This window comes from Zea mays, chromosome 5 (genome assembly GCF_902167145.1).
Source record: "Zea mays cultivar B73 chromosome 5, Zm-B73-REFERENCE-NAM-5.0, whole genome shotgun sequence".
Lineage (NCBI taxonomy): Eukaryota > Viridiplantae > Streptophyta > Magnoliopsida > Poales > Poaceae > Zea > Zea mays.
The window spans coordinates 186,874,281-186,889,557 of record NC_050100.1 but is presented as its reverse complement, the minus strand read 5'-3'; the positions used below and the strand labels follow the sequence as shown (position 1 = coordinate 186,889,557).

At 43.8% G+C, this 15,277-nt stretch overlaps 1 protein-coding gene across 2 annotated transcripts; it reads left to right on the top strand.

Annotated features, from left to right (window-relative positions):
* Nucleotides 1–6,026: 6,026 nt before the first annotated feature.
* LOC100381755 (uncharacterized) lies at nt 6,027–11,956 on the top strand. 2 transcript variants are annotated; one of them, NR_158666.1, is made up of 12 exons: nt 6,027–6,673; nt 7,058–7,132; nt 7,268–7,372; nt 7,834–7,916; nt 9,277–9,397; nt 9,556–9,635; nt 9,961–10,023; nt 10,120–10,242; nt 10,661–10,746; nt 10,883–11,007; nt 11,224–11,355; nt 11,565–11,834. NR_158666.1 is itself a non-coding variant. In NM_001361541.1 (12 exons), exons 1-12 carry the CDS (start codon nt 6,215–6,217, stop codon nt 11,584–11,586), a joined length of 1,467 nt encoding a protein of 488 aa, NP_001348470.1. In that variant the 5' UTR covers nt 6,027–6,214; the 3' UTR covers nt 11,587–11,956. The 2 variants fall into 2 exon arrangements, 1 of the variants encoding a protein (NP_001348470.1); NM_001361541.1 differs by having other exon boundaries at nt 10,127–10,242; nt 11,565–11,956.
* Nucleotides 11,957–15,277: the final 3,321 nt, after the last annotated feature.

Sequence of the window (15,277 nt, the reverse complement as noted above, 5' to 3'; positions counted from 1 at the left end):
ACCGGTTTGGCCACATTCATAGCATGCCCTCTTCTTTCCTTTTCTTTGGAACTTGTCATTCTTCCTTACAAATTTCTTGAAAGTTTTGATGAACATAGATGTGTCTTCATCACTTGAGCTATCTTCATCACTTGAGGTCTCGACCACTTTCTTTGCTTTGTGGTCTTTGCTCTTCTTGAGATTGTCTTGTTCATTTGTGATCAAGGCATGAGAGTCTCTTGTCTTGATGGGGGCTTCTTCGGACTCGTGTTGTTGAATTTTTGCAAATAATTGATGAGGCGTCATGTCCTCATAATCATCACGATCCCTTATCATCCTTGCAAGACTTTTATCCTTCTCTTTATAAGCTCTCATGAACAATCTTGTGACCTTGGAGTCACTCCAATCTTCACTCCCAAGAACTCTTATTTTGTTGACCAATACCATCAATCGATCAAAGAGTGATTGGAGCGACTCACCCTTTGTCCAATCATATCTTGCAAGCTCACTTTCCAAAGCTTCAACTCTATGTCTTTTAGCTTTGGGATCTCCTTCATGTGACATTCTAAGAATGTTCCAAATGTCACGAGCATCTTCTCTTCCTTGAACTTTCCGGTATTCTTCCGGACAAAGACTTCCTTTGATTATGCTCACTGCTTGAGCATTTCGATGAACCTCTTGCATCATTTCCGGAGTCATCTCTTCTCCTTGGGCGGGCTTATACATACCTACATTAACAATCTCCCAAAGACTAGGATGCACACCGATTAAATGCGACTTCATCTTGTCGGCCCACTCATCATAGTTCAACTCACTAAGAGTTGGTAACTTTCCAAGTGGGGCGGAAGAGAAGTTGGGAATATAATTTCTAGAGTAATCGAATTGAACTTTGCTAAAGTCATTACCTTTGCTTTTGGTAGATGATCCTTCGGTGTTGAGACTTACCTTGCTCAATACCTTAGACACCAAAAGATCCACTAGATCGTCATTATAATCAAATGTTCCCTTACCTTTACCTTCTTCGGCCTTTTTTCTTGATTCCTCTTCTTCGGCCTTTTTCCTAGCATCTTCCTCTTTCATTTTGAGGAACATTTTCTCGGCAATCTTCATGGCGAGGTCGAGGACCTTGGGGTCCACTTCCTCACCGGAAGATGTGACGGGGATTTCCTCGAGAAGAGGATCCACATGGTCCCGTTGTGTAGACATGATCGTTTCCTCACGCGGTTAAGCGTAAAGCGAGGCACGTAGCTCTGATACCAATTGAAAGTAGCCTAGAGGGGGGGTGAATAGGCTACACCTGAAAATTTTCACTAAAAACTTCGAAATAGGTTAAATTAAAGTTGCACAGGTGCAAACCGGTTCAGTCGATTTTAATCACAACTGAACAAGTTTGAACCCACTCAACTTGAATTTAATAATCTATTGAACAAATGCGAAGTAGTAAAGAAAATAGCTAAAGATTTGCCCTACACAAGAACTACTTAAATGAATAATATGAACCAACCACCGAATATAAAGTGCTTAACAAGAACACACAAGAACACGCGATATAACCCGAGGTTCGGCAACCACCACAAAGGTGTCCTACTCCTCGTTGAGGAACCCACAAAGGGCCGGGTCTTTTCCAACCCTAATCCTCCACAAGCCGACCACAAAGGTCAAGGCAATCTCTTCTCAAATCTGCTCAAGGAGCGGGTGATACAAACTTCTTGGGGTCGTCCACAAATTTGGAGACTCCCAAGCAACCTCTAACCGTCAAGGAACACGAGGTTCCAAGAGTAACAAATCCGCACACGGTTAAGTTTGCAACGAGCTCAAGAACAAGAGAATGGGAGAATCGAGATGAAATTGACAGCGAGTTCGATCGAGTTCACCTCACACCAAGGGTCCTTCAAATGATTGAAGGAGATGCGATTGCGGGTGTGAAAGGTGAAGTGAATGCTCTTGTTTGAGGGTTGGTCAGCCAAAGATTCGTGGGAGAGGCAGAAGTTAATGAGAGAGAGAGTGTGAGGGGGTATATAAAGGATCCCCCAAAAGCTGGCAGCCGTTGGGAGAAAGTGGGCAAAAACCGGTTGAACCGGTTTTCAAACCGGTTGAACCGGTTGAACCGGTTTCTACCAGGGGGATCCCGGTCCACTGGTCTACTCAGCCGGACACTGGACCGGTTTCAAAACCGGCTGAGTAGGGTCAAATTTCGGCTCAACCGGTTTCAGAAAAATATCTGCTGCGACTTTTCTGACAGCTCTGACTGTCAGACAGGTCAGAGCAGAGGTGGCAGGGTGAACAGTACCAAAACCGGTTGAACCGGTTTCAGGACCGGTTGAACCGGTTTTGGGGGCTGAAACCAAACTTTGAGAATTTTGAAGAGAACAAAGGGAGGGACTTTGTGGGAAGTGAAATTTGTTTTTCTCAAGAGCATTCATGATCTGGGAAAAAATGATCTCAAAGGAGTTTTCAAAAGAATTGAACTTGGCTCGTTTCACAACTTACTTAACCTTCACGGATCCCTCTTAATTGTACGACGATTCCTATGACTCAAGAATTATGAACTTAGCACCGCCGTTGTTTCATAGCACTTGGAGCACGCCATTGGATGTGGAATTTTAAATCCGCTGTGCTTTATAATTTTATTCTCGTAGGATCTGTGCTTCTCCTGTCTGTAGAAATACTGTGTACATACTAGGAGCAAACTTGTTAGAATCATAGTTTGTTTTGTCATTAATCACCAAAACCCTCAATTAGGGTTGATTGCACTTACACAAAATCATTGTATCATGCCTTGACTCGGGTGGACTCCCCAAATCTAAACAAAACTTTAGAAGATTAGAGCACCTCTCAAATCAAAGTCTTTCTTTGGTATCTCCATATAGGCAGGCTTCTCATGAAAGATAATTTAGCTAAGCACAATTGAATAGGCAATAGAGTCTACTGCTTCTGTCACCTTGAAAAAACCATACAAACAGGGAAGGGTTCAACACATTGGTTATTCTCGTGGCTTGGTGGATCTGGAAGAAAAGAAATGCTTGTGTTTTTGATGGTGTCTCCCTAAACACGAATACAGTCCTGCAACAGATCCATGAGGATGCCAGGCTTTGGGAATTGGCAGGTGCTAAGGCTCTGAGAAGGCTGTGGCCTTGAATTGGGGTCTTGGTTGTCTTTCTCTTTTTTCCTTTTTCTTCTTTTATCTCTTTTTCTTGTTTTCCTCTCTTTTTTTCACCCCTCTTTTTGTATAGTCGTTGTTCTTGGTCTTCTTTAGACCTTTCTATCTACTTAATATAATGATGCGCAATTCCCCTGCGTGTTCGAGAAAAAAATATCTTTTCCGAATGTAGATTCACCAGAGCAGTATGGTCCTTTTTCAATGCGTGTCTAGCATACCACAACCTGCAGCGCAATCCAAATGCTTGGATTGTTGCTTGAGGGTTCTTTTGTCACAACATATTCCATTGCTCTGCTAGGGGCATTAGTTGTATGTTGGTTAGTTTGGTTAAGCAGAAATAACAATCAAGTTGTTCGTTTGGCTTTAATCCGAAACGATTTCTACTGTTTTGCATTTATAGCTTGCAGCTGCAGATGTGTGAACAACTGCTTTAATTTAAAGTGGACGACCTAAATATTTTTTAGAAGAAAGATGTTTTTCCTTTGGAGGTTATCTTCACGGTAGTGTACTGGGTGTGCTCATGGGTGCCCCTGCACTGTTCAGATGCACATGATAATCATGCACAAAAGGATAGATTCAGTTACAATTTACATGATCTGATGGATTATGTTCCGAACTTGTTGCGCAAAAAACTAACTCGGATACAATCTTCACGATCTGATAGATTCATTTCTGAACTTGTTGCGCAAGGCAAAGGTCAGATTCATGATTAAATATTTGATATTTATTCTAGAATTTATTATTAAAGTACAATAAACTCCAACACATAACATATGAGATAGAGCAGCAACGTTCCACGTATAGTTAGGGATGCTAATGGATCACGATTCAAATGTTTGTTCTTAATTATTCACAATAAGTTAAGATCCTTAATTAATTTTAGTAAAAAATAAATATAAACTGAGTCTGATTCTAACCGATTCGATCCATAAATTTTCTAGCGTAAAATCTACAACCTATAACCACCCCTACGTATAGTAAAGGGTTCAGCCCCATACCGTTTTTAAATGTACAACGCAATTGTTGAATTGATTTTTAAGCTACATGTAGTCAGATGATCGTGTAACAAATCTACGTGCCGTTGAATATTTTTGGCGGTAAAAAAAGGTTGATGGAGACACTGCGCTTGTCGAGATTATGAACCGTGGAAGACTCGTTGAGGAATAGAATTATTATGTAACCAGACGAGTCATTATAAAAAAACGAGTCATTTTCCCCTTCCCTGGCCCACCGTTCTCGGCACGTAGTACGACCGAGTGCATGTCACTCTCCGAGGCTTCCCAATCTGCAAAGACGGACACGCGCGCGCGGTAACCCCACGCCCCCACCACGGGTCGTCGCGAATCGCTCGTACGTACTCCTACCAATAATATCCATATCCATATCCATTTCCCTTTATTACGGTAAAGGGAGGAAGGAGACGGAGAGAAGGAGACTTGCCGGACCAAACTGTGCCGATGGCGGCGGGCGCCGGGCGGCAGCCGATGGCTGGCCGACCGAGCCAACCAAACCCCACACCGAGACCTGCTGCATGCTCCTATCGCGAGAGCTGCTGCCTGCTGGACGCGCTCCAGTCGCCCGGGTTCGCGCGAGCGAGAGCCAGGGAACGAACGAGCGGTTGGTGGTTGTGGCTCAGGCTCAGCGGTCCGCAGAGAGAGGCCGACTGGCGCAGTGGTGCTTTCTCCGAAGCCCGGACCGGACCGGCGCTGGCTCGCAGTCGCGCACGACGGCGACGCGCGCGGCCGACATGCAAGTGCACCGGGTCTGCTCGCGGGAACGGGGGGGATTCCATCACCATTCAACACCAGTGCGTGACGAGGAAGTCCTAACCATATGGGACAATTCTGGACTAATCATCCTACGCTAGAGGACACCGAGGATTGGACTGCTAACGTCGACGGCAAGCAAACTGCCACCCACCACAGGGCCCACCTGTCGGGTCGCAAGTACTCCACGCTTTCGATCGGACGCCGAAACAGAAGGAATCGAAGCAACCAGCAGTTACGTGCTGCACACCGCGCCTGCCTTTTTTCCTCCCGTGCCGCCGCTACGGCAAAGCCACCAAATCTCAGCAGGACCAAAGTGACATGACAACAGGACCAAAGTGAGGGCACTTAGAACAGGCCTTTCGCGCTGTTTCTACCCCCAACATTTCGATTTTAAAGACGGCAATGAGAGATTTTCTAGGTTTCGTGGTTTTCGATCCACCGGTCCTGATCCTCCTATTGATAGCACAAAGGGGCCCATTTGGATGGATGGGTTCGACGAACCGCACCCATCTATCTATGTTTCGATTGCGCCACGGCAGGTGGTAGTGGTAACATTTGACAATTCCATTTAAAAAAGTCTCGTGGTCGTGGGTTGTACGAAAATAAAAACTGCTCATTCACGTAGAGAAAAAAAATCAGCATGGAACTAGTAGTATTAATAGCCAGCATTCCAGGCTGGCAAAGAAACAAACAAACAAAAATAAAGTCGTCGGCAAGCGTTCTCACGAAGGGAACAAACGCAGACAAGTAAACTACGCACATGGCGCCATCCACTCTCCCTGGCTGAGTCTGACAGCGTGACCAGCTCCACTTCGGTCCCACTCATCAGTGAGACATTTATCTCAGCATCCCGGTAGGTGACACGAGGCCGCGTTTTAAAACCCCTTCACCTCACCGCGCGTTTTCCTCCGCTCGGTTTTATTCCCCCACCCACCCAACCGCGCTCCTCTGCTAGTCTGCTCTGCAACTGCAAGACGATTCGTTTCCATCGCCATCGGTGCTGCTCGAGCTCGACTGCTGCAGCTGCTACCAGTAGTGAGCTGTGTGTGTGTGTAGTATATACAATATTCGTATAAACTGCTGGTCTCAATCGAGTCGTCGCCCAATCGGTTGAATCGGGGAGCAGAGGCATCGCCCCCACGCCCAATCATCCGCCCCCAAATCCCCAGAAGCACCCACCCCTCCGCGCGCGAGATCCCACGCGCGTCCCTCCCACAGTCCCACCACCCCCCGGGGACGCGGACTCCCTCCTCCGTCCTCCCCCCCCCCCCGCGGTCCCAGCCCAGCGGTGGCCCTGCGACGACCGATGGACGCGGCGGCGAAGAAGATGACGCGGAGCATCTCGCGGCAGCTCTCGTCGGGGGCGGCGCGGCTGTGGCGCCAGCTGTCGCTGGACCCGCACACCCCGCGCCGCGGCGGCCCGGGCCCGGTCCCAGCGGCGGGGGCCGGGCAGACGCGGTTCGCGATCGCCAGGCAGTCGTCGCTCGACCCGACGCCGCGCGGCGGGCCGGACGGGTCGTCGGCGCACCAGCAGCTCGCGGTGCCGGAGAACCTGGACGCCACCATGCGCCTGCTCTTCGCCGCGTGCCAGGGGGATGCCGCCGGGGTCGAGGAGCTGCTCAGGAGCGGGGTGGACGTCGACAGCATCGACCTCGACGGACGTACGGCGCTGCACATCGCGGCCTGCGAGGGGCAGGGGGAGGTCGTGCGCCTGCTGCTCGACTGGAAGGCCAACATCAACGCCCGCGACCGCTGGGGTAGCACGGTTCGTCAACTCCACTGCTATTACTACTTCTTCATTTTCATTACTAGTTCTCTCTGCTCCTCTTTCACGAACCGGCGACCGCGATCGCTCTAGTTCTGCTGCCTTGTCCACTTCACTGAATGGGTGGAGCCTTTGTAGTTTCGATATGCCTCAGTTCATTGGTAATGTGGAAAGTACGAAAAGAACATCTACAAACGCAACGTTAGATCAATGGCACGCTAGCTAGCGGAACGTATTTTATGGTTTAACCTATGCAGCTGGTTATTTATAGAGAACAGTCAACGTCTCAACAAGGTCTTTGCGTAGACCTGAATGGTAAGAGGAAGTACCTTATCTAACTGAACTTTATCTCTGTCTTCCTGCATTTTTATGGGCGATTTTCAGCCAGCAGCAGACGCGAAACATTACGGCCATTTTGAAGTATATAATACTCTGAGAGCAAGAGGAGCAAAAGTTCCGGTACTTTATTTCACTGAAATACTGAACTATTCCTTTTTTTAGAAGAAATTTTTTTGGAAAGGATCTGAGCCATTCCTCCTCTCTTGCTTTCTCAGATACCGTATATGTTTAACTTGTGCTTTTTTTACTCCCTAGAAAACCAGAAAGACCCCGATGGCTGTGTCAAATCCGAAACAAGTTCCAGAGTATGAACTGAACCCACTTGAACTGGAGTTTCGAAGAGGAGAGGAGGTCACAAAGGCATGTATTTTTAATATAATATTGTCTATTTATTCTGTCCCTAATATATTTGTTCTTTGATTTTAGTTATTTAATGACTTCCACTAAGATTTTACTTACACATAGAAGCTCAAGCTAAATGATGTTTTTTTTAGAATTTTCAGATCTATTCATTCTCAAAGGTCACAAAAGCGTGTTTTTAATTATAATGTTGTTTTATTATTCTTCATTTTACTCTGTTCTTAATGTTTTTGTACTTTAGGTTTTGGTTATTCAGTGACTCCTACCTAAGATTTTACTTACACATAGAAGCTCAAGCTAAAGGATTTCTTTTTTGGATTTTCAGATATATTTATTCTCAATATAAATGTTCTGCACGTGCTACATTATGTCTTCTATCTATCCGTGCAAGTCAGCAAGTGTACATTACCTTAAAAATTTGCAGACAACTGTGACAGTTTTACTTGCTATACAATTTACAGGGTACATATCTGGCAAAATGGTATGGCTCGAAAGTTTTTGTTAAGATACTAGACAAAGACAGCTTCTCAGATGCTGAAAGCATGTAAGGGCTACCTACATTAACTCGTATCTCAAGTAATCTTTTATATTAATTACATGTGCATTATGTTATACCTCCATTGTGTCAATGACATTGAATAATCGACACCATAATTTGCTCCTTCTCATTCACTCATTTAGTCAATGTGTACCCCAATTTCAGGGTGATCTTGAAATATGTTCTGCAATGTCATCTAAATCCCTAAACTATTGATTTGCATATCTAGGTCCCTAAACTCACTAGTGGTTCAATCGAGGTATAATTAGTGTTGACTTGTTTACTTGGCATATATGGACGCACCCATGTCAATAAAAAAATATCTAAATTCATCATTCATGTGACTATTGGGTCACAAAAAACTCGACCTGCACCCGTAGCACATGTGATAACGACCACAACCGGACCAGATCTTGGACCTGTGCTTTGGCGTGGGACAGACGAAGGGATTTTTTTAATCTAGCCTGGAATTCGCTCTCGCGGGAGTCGAACTTAGGATCTAAAGGGTGCTACTTACTACTTAGACCACCTAACCAACTTCGTTAGAGGCTGTTTCACTATTTCGTCACACATTATAGTCAACAAAGAAAATAAAAATTCCAGTGGGCTGCACATGTTTAACATTATCTCTGTTAGATGGCCATACTGGCTTGCAACATTAGGAATTATATGCTAATTAATGGTATTTGGATCTTGAGTGGCACAATTAACAAGTTTGGGGACCTAAGTTGAGGACTTGGGTGACACCGCCAAGCAAGTTTAGGGACCATTGGTGCAGTTTAGTCTCATTTTAGGATTGGATATCCCAATATGATATTCGGACTGCTATAGTCATGTAAGACAACATAGGGTGCATTTAAGCTTTTTAACCATTGTGTCTAACCAAAGATGCTACTAAGGGGTTTGTCATATAGTTAGTCTGTAATATAACCTAAAGTAAGTCTGTAGCATTGTAATTTTTGTTCTGTTTCATAGTGGTTGGTCTATTAATTAAGGGTCCCTTTGGCACGACTCTTTGGACGGCTCCAGCTCGGGCTCATTGTGAAGCCCTACTAAATGCTAAAAAACGCCTTCCCGTCGAGAGCCCTTCTTCAAGAGCTGGACTCGTTTTCTCGTTGGAACCTAGAGCACAAAAAACGTGGCTTTTATCGGTTCCTTTTACATTTTTCTCATACATCATTCGAAACAAACACATGAGAAATTGTTTTGCTAAACGAATTACAAAACTGCTCTGGCTATTCCAGAAAAGTCAAGGAGCCAGAGCCGGTTTTTAGAGGAGCCGGAGCCCTGCCAAAGGGGGCCTAACTTTTGAGCTCTTTTCTTTCTGCATGCAATATTTCAAAGGTTCATTGTTATGTCTGTTCAGAAATGCGTTCAAACACGAGCTTACCTTACTTGAGAAAGCACGACATCCCAATTTGGTCCAATTTGTTGGAGCTGTCACGCAAAATGTCCCGATGATGATTGTTTCAGAGTACCATCAAAAGGTACGTAACTGTAACTGACTAAACAAGACAAGCACCTGTATTCAGTTTCAATTAGTTGTTCAAGCCATTTTCTTTCAAACAGCACTCTTTTTACACATAAAATCTGTCACGTCTTTGTCATTGATGACTATCTCTGTTTTTTCCTGATTACTAATTAGGGTGATTTAGCCAGTTATATTGAGATGAAAGGTCGGCTGAAGCCTCACAAAGCTATAAGATTTGCTCTTGACATTGCGAGGTGTGGGAATACTCATGAAATCTATATTGTTTTAAATGTCATTTTGATAAAATTCTATCTACCTTGCGGCTTGCAAAATGTTGACTGAAGTGCAGCAAGTAGTAGTACACTATTTTATACTCAAACAGAAAAAAGATATTCTTTCCTGGCTTATTGATCAGAATGGCAGGATTATTCTTTTAGCTGGGGTAATATACGTGTTTTCAGATAGCAATTTTGTGTTGATTCAGTTAGATACAACTGAAACAACGCTATGAACCATGTTTATGCTGCTCTACAATCGAACCGAACGAAATGTTCATGATTTTTTCCCCTTCTTGTTCAGGGGACTGAATTATCTCCATGAGTGCAAGCCTGAGCCAATCATTCATGGAAATTTGTCGCCAAAGTAAGCTCATTAAGCATTATTCCATCGTTGAATTCGTGCAAGACTTTTAGATATAAGTGGCTACATGTATGCTGTACGCTATGATACTTTGGTAAGGTTGCAGAAACATCATTCGGGACGATGAAGGACAACTTAAGGTGGCTGGTTTTGGATCACTGAGTTTGAGTAAAGTTTCTGAAGATAAAGTACAAATGGCTCAGCCAGTTACAAAATTTGACAGTATGTTGCACTTACTCAGATGGTTTTGTCTTGCTAAAGAAGAGCTTTGATTTATAAATGGACTTTAGATGTCTCCATCCCGAAGGAAAAAAATAGTTCAAGTGTTCAATCCATGTTATGCTCCTCCTAGCAAATCTTTTTTCTTTACTATGTCATTACAGTCTAAATGTAGGCTGACGAGTTTGGTCAGTTCCTTTTTCAGATGTAGTGTTCATTTGCTGAATTAATTTCACACCAATCTTGTTTTATTATAATACTGTTTTAGCTAGTATAGCAGGCTACTAGTATCCGAGTTCCTTTTAAACAACCCCCCCCCCCCCCCCCCCCCCATTTTTTTTTAAATTTAGTAACTCTGTGTTGTAGGCTTCCTTATGCTGTGGTACATGATACATTATATTTATTTTCTCAATGTGCGTAGATGTATACATCGCTCCCGAGGTCTACAAAAACGAACCATTTGACAGAAGTGTAGATGTATTTGCATTTGGTCTCATTCTTTATGAGGTACGCAAAACTATCCAATCTACATTTCTACATGCAAGGAATATTGGCCGATGTGTCACATAGATGGACAGAAATTGTGGACTTTGCAATTCTCACTTACACTGCTTGCCCGTTCTATGGATGGTTTCTGGTTCAGATGATTGAAGGAGCTCCTGCTTTTCACCCAAAGCCACAAGAGGAAGCAGCTAAGATGATTTGCTTAGAGGGGCTGAGACCACCATTCAAGAATAAACCGAAATACTACCCCAGTGATGTGAAAGAGTGAGTGAATCACACGCTTTACTTACTCGAGGAGCTTTGCTTTCACTTGATCGATCAAGTTCTCTAGCCAGCTCGACCACACTAGCAGCGTGCAACCACATAGTACATACAACATACCAGGCTAATGGTCACTGGCAGTGGATAGTTTCATAGGTGAAACGCTGCATTTAGCATCGTGCCGTTTAGCTGCTCATGATGGTTCTTTGCACGCTGCAGGTTGATACAAGAATGCTGGGATCCGATGCCTTCCGTCAGGCCAACATTCGCGGAGATAATTGTGCGCCTGAACAAGATACATGCGAACTGTGCTAAGCAGGGTAGCTGGAGAGACACCTTCAAGCTTCCATGGTACATCTCTTATCATTTGAGCATCATCAGTTGCCAATCCCCAGTCCAATTACTCTTTAAAGTGTTACCTGTTTGGCCGTTTCCTACCATTGCTTCTCCATTCTGATGCACTTTCCAGAAACATGGACGTAACTCGCTATCATGGCATAAAAATCTGTCTCGTGGGGGGTTGTTGGTCTCAATCACACTCCTCGTTTTACCTGACGCAGGAAACAAACTGGAGAGAGATAATTGTAAAGCCCCGCGAGGCTGCCGTGTCAAGATTTCGCCCCTTCCCTTCAGCAAGTGTGAGTAAACACGAGTCAAGAAACGTACAGAGTTACAAACAGAAAGGCAAAGTTCCTATTTAGTTCAGGTTTCAGACCAGTTTGTGCTTTGTAGCCTGTATAACTGTATCTAGGCTTATGCCACCGGCCCAATTTCTCTTGAGCTATCTTCATCCAAACGGGAACAACAGAGTATTAATCAGTATTCTGAACATTCAGGGCGTGCCTATTCCTTTTGAACTCCTACGTGAACGTTGTAAATTCTGCACGATTTCCTTTCGTGCCTTTTGTGTACGTTGTGCTGAAAGAGAACCAGAGGCATACGCATATCCCGAGAAAATGCTGCAGCGACGAAGGAAAAGCACAGCGAAGAAACGTTCGCCGCTCACCAGTGGCACGATGAGCCAGGTTCACAACGCGCAGGCCGTGCCTGTGTTCGGCCCCGGGATACGGTAACCCGGATCGGATTACTCGTTCCATATTTTTTTCAACGAATTCGAATCGAATACAGATATCATCGAATTATGTATAATATCTAACTTTAAATAGATCGGATATAAACCGAATACCCGAACTTTGGGTATTTGTTTGAGATTATATTTTGACCAAGATTATATAATCAAACAAATTTTAAACTAACACTTAGTTCAAAATTTATTAGATTATATAATCTAGTCATATTATAATTCTAAACAAACACTCCTTAGATACATATCAGATCTTAGCTCTATTAGACGGATCGAATTCGAATACAAAAGAATAATATTGGTACCATTTACATCTCTATATGCCATAGGCCACATGCATCTAGCCAGGACATCTATGAATGTGTTTGGTTGTAATAATAAGATAAGATGAGACATAGCGATCCCTCAAATAAGATTTGTTTGCTTTAGAGTCAGCATTGAGACATGACTATCCTAGGGGAATATTTAAAATTAGACGAACGAAAGGGGACACTCCTCACAACCTGCGCATGAGCATGTATTCTTCACGTCCCTGTCTCGTCCCTCCAACCAAACAAAGGATGAGACCAATTCATCTGTACTTGTTCCTCAAACCAAACAAAAAACATTAATTATCCCCATCCCTCTAACCAAACACTACTAGAGATTATTGTTAGTCATTTGTTTTAGATCGCTATACACAATTAAAAAACAAGGCAACACAATATTAAAAGAGTAAATTACCTTCGTTCTGAAGAAGCTATCCCTCATTCGAAGACGAAAGTTAAACGTTATATAAATAGCTGAACATGTAATAAAAGAGTTTTGAATATAATATCTCAGTAAATATTTCTCCTAAATATATTCCTCTTTCCATTGATCAACTTTACAATTGTACATTTGGCACTGTAGAGGGAATTACAATGAAAGCGTCGTAGAGAGAGAATTACATAGCAATTACCAATCCACCAAAAGGTACTTTATGCAGGGCACTGTTCATCTATTTATAGTGAGTCGTATAACTTTGTATGATATTGAAAGTCACCTAGAGGGGATGAATAAGCGAAAACTGAAAATTATAAACTTTGAACACGCACTTTACCTGGGGTTAAGGTTAGAAATAAATAAGCGTGAATTCGGAGTGCGGAAGATTGTTCTTCTTGCTATGAGTTGGTCAATCAATGCGGATAACTTTGAGAGCAAACTCAAAACGATGTGAGTAAAAGAACTTTAGAGAGGGAAGAAGCAAATTAACTAGTGAAGATTAACACACGTGGACACGGTGATTTGTTTCCCGAGGTTCGGTTCTAAAGAACCTACTCCCCGTTGAGGAGGCCACAGAGGCAGGGTCTATTTCAACCCTTTCCCTTTCCCAATCTATCACTTAGACCGGTCGAGTGCTTTTTCTCAATCTCACGGGTCACTAAGACCCCGCAAGGATCACCACACAATTATGTGCCTCTTGCAAACTTTACAAAACACTTAGGGAGTTTAGAGATAGATGAAGAAAGCATGATTAAGAAACCAAGTAACAAGAGCAACAAATAAAACACGAATCACACACTCTCAAGTCACTAATCACTAATGATCACTTGTCTTAATTGTGGAACTTGGAGAGATTGGAGGCTTTGAATGTGTCTTGGAATGGATTGCTAGCTCTTCTATTGAATGTGTATGAGTGGAGTGCTTGGATGAAGTGGACGGAGGTGGTTGGAGTTGTATTTATAGCCTCCAACCGCTTCCTAGCCGTTGCTCCTTTTCTCCCGACCGCGGACGGTCCGCGCCCCTTGTCCGGATGGTCCGCGCCTTATCAGGACGGTCCGCCCCTGCACATCAACGGCTGAAATCGCAACGGCTATATCAACGTCTATAGTGCATTTAATGTGTCGTCAGATGTCAGATAAAGTAGTCGCGGACGGTCCGGCCGTGCACCCCAGATAGTCCGCGAGGACACTAAAATGCATTTTACCGAACCCGTCACCTTCGGTTTTCACCGTTACTATTCATCATTGTTATTATTCATCATTACTATTCACCATTAATATTCATCATCGTTATTATTTATCGATCATCCGATCACTCAAATATTCAATTGCTCATCCATCATACTGTCCAGCTCATCTAAGACCTACCAGACCAATATTCCAGTCATACGAACTCCAGTGACTGTGATTTTCCCTCCAGTAAGAACTTTCCATCTGGTCACCCATCCCAGATTTCTCCAAGTTGAGCACGCTTAACTTTGGGATTCTTTCGAGCCAGGCTTCCAAACTCATATTCCAATAATTCTTGTTTCTAAATTCTTATCAAATTATTCCCTATCTGACCATGTCATCCCTTAAGCATGGTTCATATTCTAGAAAACTCCCAAAATACTCTTGTCCCATATCCTGCCTATAATTTCCCTGTTCAGACTAAGTGAGACGATTCATTCGTCACTATTCTCATCAACAGTAAACTCTACTGTACTAAACCACATGAACCCAGCTATAAATACACCCAGCTACCCTCTCCCTCTCCACACACTCAACACCCTCAGCCAAGGCAAACACCCCACCCACTCGGTTACCCCGCTCTGCCGGCTACACGCATAGTGTCGCTTCGCCTCCAATCCACCCTCCTGGTAAGCACCTCCACTCCACCACCAGTAATATCTTAACACCACATGACACAGATTCTGCTCAAGACTCTACCCATCCATATATCGCTATTCTGACCACTATACTAAATATTTGTTGATATACTTGCTGGTTTGTATGTTTGCTTGTTCATGTTACATAGTTATCGGAGCGTTCGTGCCGTCTCGTGAAGACCAGATCTGCCAGTCTACGCCAGGCGATGGAGCCAGAAGATAGTTCCGCGAGCTCTCACCCTTTCGCCGGTTAAGCAACGGCAAGCTCACTGGATCCCTTTGATGCATAAATTACCTATGTTTTTCAACCACAACCCTCAGCCTGTTATTTTATGCATGATATGATTTTGCTGCTAAGAGACAAGTTATCATGGCCACCCAGCCTTAGAACTTTGCCGCAATCAATCTTTATACTCCTTGACATCTTTGTTACAAGTGATTTGAGAAAAGGTGTGAGTTTTCAAAAGAAAATGTTTTTTCAAAATGGGTATGATGAAGGTTGTCACCCTTATCACCCTTGAGTGGGATGATCAGGGACTCCCTGGTTTAGGGGAGGGCCTAAGGTGTTGGCTCATCCG

Coding starts and splice junctions, on each gene's coding strand:
- LOC100381755 (NM_001361541.1), top strand. CDS start 6,215: ATGGACGCGGCGGCGAAGAAGATGACGCGGAGCATCTCGCGGCAGCTC. Junction 7,133..7,267: donor CAAGAGGAGCAAAAGTTCCG/GTACTTTATTTC, acceptor TTTACTCCCTAG/AAAACCAGAAAGACCCCGAT. Junction 10,024..10,126: donor CATGGAAATTTGTCGCCAAA/GTAAGCTCATTA, acceptor GTAAGGTTGCAG/AAACATCATTCGGGACGATG.